Here is a 5,416-nt window from a genome sequence, read left to right on the forward strand (position 1 = left end):
GTACACTGTTGTCATAACAATTCCATTAACAAGGCTAGCCTGTCTGGCTTGGCATATTTATGAGCTTAGGAAATTGAATTGAATTATTCAGGGGCGACAAAAAGAAGGCCTCTGATGCACATGCCGATGGTATCTGAAATCCCGAAAATGAATTGGATTGGCAGGGGTTTCCTTCCATTTTTGCAGGCCTTTCTTGGCCCAGCAAATTGTATTTAAATGTATTTTATGCCCACCGACCGCCAGATCAACCATTCAGCTAAATAATGAAAACGTTTTTGGGGAAATTCCCCAAAACCGCACGAATGCAATGTGTGTCTGGTCTGGTCGACGCCACACGCACCATCGAGCATAATAAATCCGATTCGTATCTGATCTACGCCAACATCAGGGGTTGACATTTAAATTAACACCCACATGGTGTCCTTTGGGGGGTTGAAAGCAGGACCTGTTTAGGATTCCATTCCTTAGTCCTTTCGCTTAGCTGCTGGGTGATGGTTCTATTAAAAAGCTGTTGCTCTTTGGTTTTGACATTTAGTTTTATTTTTCGCTGTAAGTTTTCATCGATACAAATGAAAATGGAAACTTGAGTATAACTATCATACTATTCAATTTCGTTTAAATTACATAATATTAAACTAGATGCTTGCCATTCAATTTCTCCGCTTTAGTTCCCTCTTTGTTTGCTTGCTGTGTTTTCGTTATTAGTTTTGTTTCCCTCAATTGTCTAGTTGGTGTTATTTTTATTTTTACACAAATCAAAAGGTCTCTGTTTGAGGATTAAGCACATAAACAAAACATTATAAAGTTGGGGATCGGCTGGCTACGTGCGAGGGTAAAATGGAGGACGCAGTAGACGACAGAGGGTCGAACAGAACGGAAATGCAACGATAATACAGCAAAGTACGTGTGGAGTGGACTAAACCGAACCGCGTAAACTATTTAATTAAATTAGAGACTTCACTAGATTCCGTTTGTTTACAGTGTGAGAGTGTGTGTTTATTTCTCCATTTGTCTGGGTGTTTTTCCATGTGTGTTTGCTTGTGAGTCTTTTGTTTGAGGGAGATGCCGGCTGCCTTCACGAAAATGCAACACAGTTGAAAAGTAAAATTGCTTGGACATTTAGTTTTGGATGTTTCTGCAGCCGCTGGCCTATGGAATTAGATTAAGTTTGTTTTAGATTTGCAGTATGTGTTTTTGGATTCGGCTTGTGAGGATGCCCGCTTCACTCCTTGCGCGCCTGACGCTTGCGTGTTTTTGTGTTAGTTTCCTGGAAGGATAAGTGATTTTAAAAATTAGTTTTGGCACATATAGTTAAATTGCTAGACATGTTATACCTCAGTCTGGGCGGGCTCTTCTTGGTTCTCCGCCGCCTTGGTTTCCTCCTCGTTATCATCTAATTCAGACTTTTGGCTCTTTTTTTTGGGACTGGCGGACAGCGGTGTGCTCTCCTTGCTGGAATCTCCAGCGGCCCGCTCGCCGGACAGATCGCTCTCCTCCTCCTCTGCCTCGGGCTGATCATCGGGCTGTGGTTCGTCGGTCTTCTTGGCTTGGGCAGCAGCCTTTTTGGCAGCCGAGTCCTGTTATTACAAAACCATATTAAAAAAAACCTCGAAAAACAACCCAAATCAAAGATCAAGCCACATTACCTGACTCTTAGCGGTACCAAATCTACAGTAGATGGTGATGGCAACCAGCGCCACAATGGCCACCAGGCCAATGCCCCAGATCGAGGGATAGGCCTTGGCTAGCTCGACTACCTTATTCACGAATGAGCCCTATGAAATGAGAAAGCCAAAGAATAGCAGTAGCAGTTACGGGTGCAGGGTGCAGAGGCCAAAATGAGAGTGTTCATGTGTGTGTATCGAAAGTATTCTACTTTAACAGCCAAATATAAGACCGGGGCCAACCTCTTTGGCGCGTCGGTAGAGATAGAACACATAGCAACTGGCCGGAATGAGCAGGTACAGGAAGTACAGAGCCCACCATCCGGGCTTATAGTTCATGCGGCGCATCAGGCGGTGCCAGAAGGTTTTCTTCGGATCGGATAGAACGTTCTCTCGATTATCTTTCTCTGTGTATTTTCGTGGAGGGAAAAGGGTTGTGGTTAAGGGTCATAACTTACCGATTCGCGGTCGATGTAGCGACGCTTGATGTCGAAGCTGTTGGCGGCAAAGTCCCGGGCCACCTCAACATCATCCGTGATGATCAGATTGTCGAAGAGAATGTCGCTGGACATGGACCACAGCTCCAGACCAACAGCGCTCTAAGTGAAATAAGTAAATATATAGTTACAAGGACAAAATAAGCCAAACAAATACCACTTACAATCGGCGTCATTTGGAATGGCTTGAGATCCTCAAAGAAGTCGGGGTTGGCAATCTTCCTGGGGGCCCACTTGCCCTGGTAGTTGGGGTTCTCGATCATTGGTGCGCGCCACTTGCCCTTGTAGTTGGGATTGGGGATGAGCGGAGCCTTCCACTTGCCACAACCGGGCGCCTTCTCGCACACGGGATTGTCCACCAACGGAGCCTCCCACTCGCCATCGATTTCAGAATCCCAATCGTCGGGTTTGGTGGCCGTGGGATCGAAGATCATGTCGGGCTCGTTCTCCAGCCAGCCGTTGGGCATGACGGCATCGGTATCGGGCAGTTGGGGTGGAGCATCCTCATCCCAATCCTCGGGCTTCTGTGCCGTGGGATCTGGGATCTTCTCACGCTCATCCCACGCGTCTGGCTTGCGGTCATTGGGGTCATCGATCTCCGCTGGCGGGTTAACTGGCGGCTTGAAGTCGGTCAGCAGAGATCCCTCGTTGATGATCTTGTGATCCACGCGAATCTCGAAGCTGTTGTCGGGACGCACCACCAGCTGGTACAGATGGGGTAGCTTGTCCTTGAATGGTTCTTCCAAACGGTTCCTAAAAAAAATTACCAAAGTTTATTATTTCACAAAGCCAGCCAAAGGGGGAAATTTTTCAAACAAAGGTTATTTTACATGTTTGCACAATGCCAATATCTATCACAAATTCCCCCTTTATTTTAACATAGAGATATATCGATAGTGGTAGTTGTATTGATAAAATTCCCATTTCGTCACGTATAGAAGAAATTATAACGCTTGAATGAGCTTTCGCCGCTTGATTTTCCATCTCCCGAAGAGTTGTTTTCATTTAATGGACTCACTTTGGCTTGTTGCAGTGCTTCTCGGTGATTGTGCCATTAATTGGATTGACGTGCCGAAATATGAAGTGCATTTTCACATCGTTGCCGCACTTGTCCGGTCCGAACATGATGGTGTAGGGTGTCTTGTCATTGAACTACGAATAAACAGATTCGGATTCGGGGGTTGTTTATGCTTTATGGTCTGTTGGGGTTCAACCAACTAACAGCTATGAGGGCATTGCCTCCCGCACTTACGGCTTTGAGTTGTTCCGTGTCTTTTCCGGCGGACAGAAGCTTCAGATACGAGCCGCCGCACTCCTGACCCTCCTAAAAAGGAAAAGAATAATACGAATTGGGTCAGTAAGCGGGTATTAATTGGATTTGCCCGGCGGCTGATGCAATCCGCGAGCAGTTCGGTGGGTGACGAACCTGCAACGTGACCTCGTACTGCACAACCAGCGGTTTGTCTTGCTTGAACTCGAAGGGCTTGCGCAGAGGGGCCGAAATGGCCGCATGCTTGGCCTTCGACTTGAGCACCAGACCCAGGTCGTTTGCCCAAACGATGCGCTGGGGCGACTCCCAGTTCCAGATGCCATCGTACTTGGAGATCTCTTCGGCAATGTCGTCCTTCTTGGCCTGCGACAGCACCCACTTCTTCCTGGAGGCCTCCACGTCATCAAAGTGGTCCGCGAAGTGGAACTTCTTATGGTCGATCACCGGGCTCTCGTAGGCCAATTTTTCATCACCTTCGGTGGCAATGGGCTCCTCCTGCAAGAGATGTGTTGAAACATTAGATAAGGGGCAATCAAAGCCAAAACACGCGGTTGTCAGTGGGGAAAGTGATAGAGACAGAAAAGTGGTTGGCAAACGTGGTTTTAAGTGGAGAGCGCTACACTAGGGGGTATGCAATTAGGTGTTATTATTTTCTGTTGAACTTTAATGACTATAAAGGCAGAAGTATAGGGAAAAACAGATTGGATAGCAGGTTGGTTCCCATTTTATTGACCTTTGACAAACTGAAATATTATTATGTGATTATAATTTAGAGTTTGGAATTTTAATTTTCAATTCCAAATTCTTATCAGTTTCAAAACTAATCAAATTTAAAATATTTCAACCTATTTTATATATTTTTTTTCTAGTGGTGCTATAAAGTTTCTATCTTGTTGACCGCGTCTGTGGCTAAGCATGTTTCTCAAAGAATTAACACTTCTATGCTTATAAAATTGTATAAATCAGCAGAAATTCTTTAAAATAATGGTGACTGACTCCATGCCAACTCTTACAACTCTGATGTAACCTGTGGCATATCAAGGCAAAGTACGAGCATTTTTAGGGCTGCCATAAAGAGTGCTATCTGCTTGACCTCATCTGTGGGTAAACATTTGATTTTCCCTCGCATTCGTAATTGCCGCTGGAAAAGTCACACACACTGGCATGCTAATTGTGGGTCATAAACTGAAAAAGCCGGCCGCGCCAGCCCCCCCTGACCCGCAACCCCCTCTCTCCATCGGCGCATGCTGCTTTTTTCTAGTAGCTTCTTCCACTGACGTGTACTTTTTTCTCGCTTTTTTAACTTGCGGATCGCAGCGCCGCACTCACCTGAACATCTTCCACATATCCGTCCTCGAAGTCGTCCGACTCCGAGCCCAAATCGGCGGCCTTAGCCGTAGCTATCAGCATCAAACCGCAGGCGAAGAGCAACGCCAGCGTTGCGCCCCGGTTTCCTCCCATTTTCCTCGGCATTTTCACCCACTTTTTTCCTCGTTCGTTGCGATTTTCCTTCCCCTGCCGCGGCGCTTGGAAAATGGAAAACCAGGCGAGTAGTGATTTCAGTGAATTTGCCCACTTGCGCTGCTTGTGACCAGGTTTTCCGGACTGCGGACTGTTGATTCGAGATCTGGCACGACGAACTATTTGTAATTAAATTATAATTTATACATTTTCTCGCTGCCTACTGTGCGATTAGTGGTGGCCCACAGTCGATTCCACGGCACTTTCGATTTCCGAGGGCTATCGATTTCCCTCACCCCAGACGCCTTCCGAGGTTCGGAGCTCAGATGAGAATGTAGCGGGGACTCAGCCCCCGACTTTGCTTTTTCGTTGCATACTTTTTTGCACTAAGAGTAAAAAAACTATTTGTATTTATTTTTTAACTGGGTGAAATACTAAAAAAAAACGTAAAACAACATTTAAGCCATAATGTGGCAAAACATGTCTAGAAAAAAACAGATACGCACGAGAATTAAGATAGGCAT

At 45.9% G+C, this 5,416-nt stretch overlaps 1 protein-coding gene across 2 annotated transcripts; it reads right to left on the reverse strand.

The window, feature by feature from the left end:
- Window positions 1-517: 517 nt before the first annotated feature.
- LOC108026387 (calnexin) lies at window positions 518-5,146 on the reverse strand. Of its 2 annotated transcripts, none has more exons than XM_017097308.3 (9): window positions 4,761-5,146; window positions 3,588-3,926; window positions 3,414-3,485; window positions 3,180-3,313; window positions 2,326-2,914; window positions 2,123-2,263; window positions 1,908-2,033; window positions 1,335-1,577; window positions 518-1,267 (listed from the first exon to the last, which is right to left on the reverse strand). In XM_017097308.3, exons 1-9 carry the CDS (start codon window positions 4,902-4,904, stop codon window positions 1,223-1,225), a joined length of 1,833 nt encoding a protein of 610 aa, XP_016952797.1. In that variant the 5' UTR covers window positions 4,905-5,146; the 3' UTR covers window positions 518-1,222. The 2 variants fall into 2 exon arrangements, with proteins under 2 accessions (XP_016952797.1, XP_016952796.1); XM_017097307.3 differs by lacking the exon at window positions 1,908-2,033 and adding an exon at window positions 1,647-1,775 and having other exon boundaries at window positions 4,761-5,144.
- Window positions 5,147-5,416: the final 270 nt, after the last annotated feature.

Source organism: Drosophila biarmipes, chromosome 3R (genome assembly GCF_025231255.1).
Source record: "Drosophila biarmipes strain raj3 chromosome 3R, RU_DBia_V1.1, whole genome shotgun sequence".
NCBI classification, from domain to species: Eukaryota; Metazoa; Arthropoda; class Insecta; order Diptera; family Drosophilidae; genus Drosophila; species Drosophila biarmipes.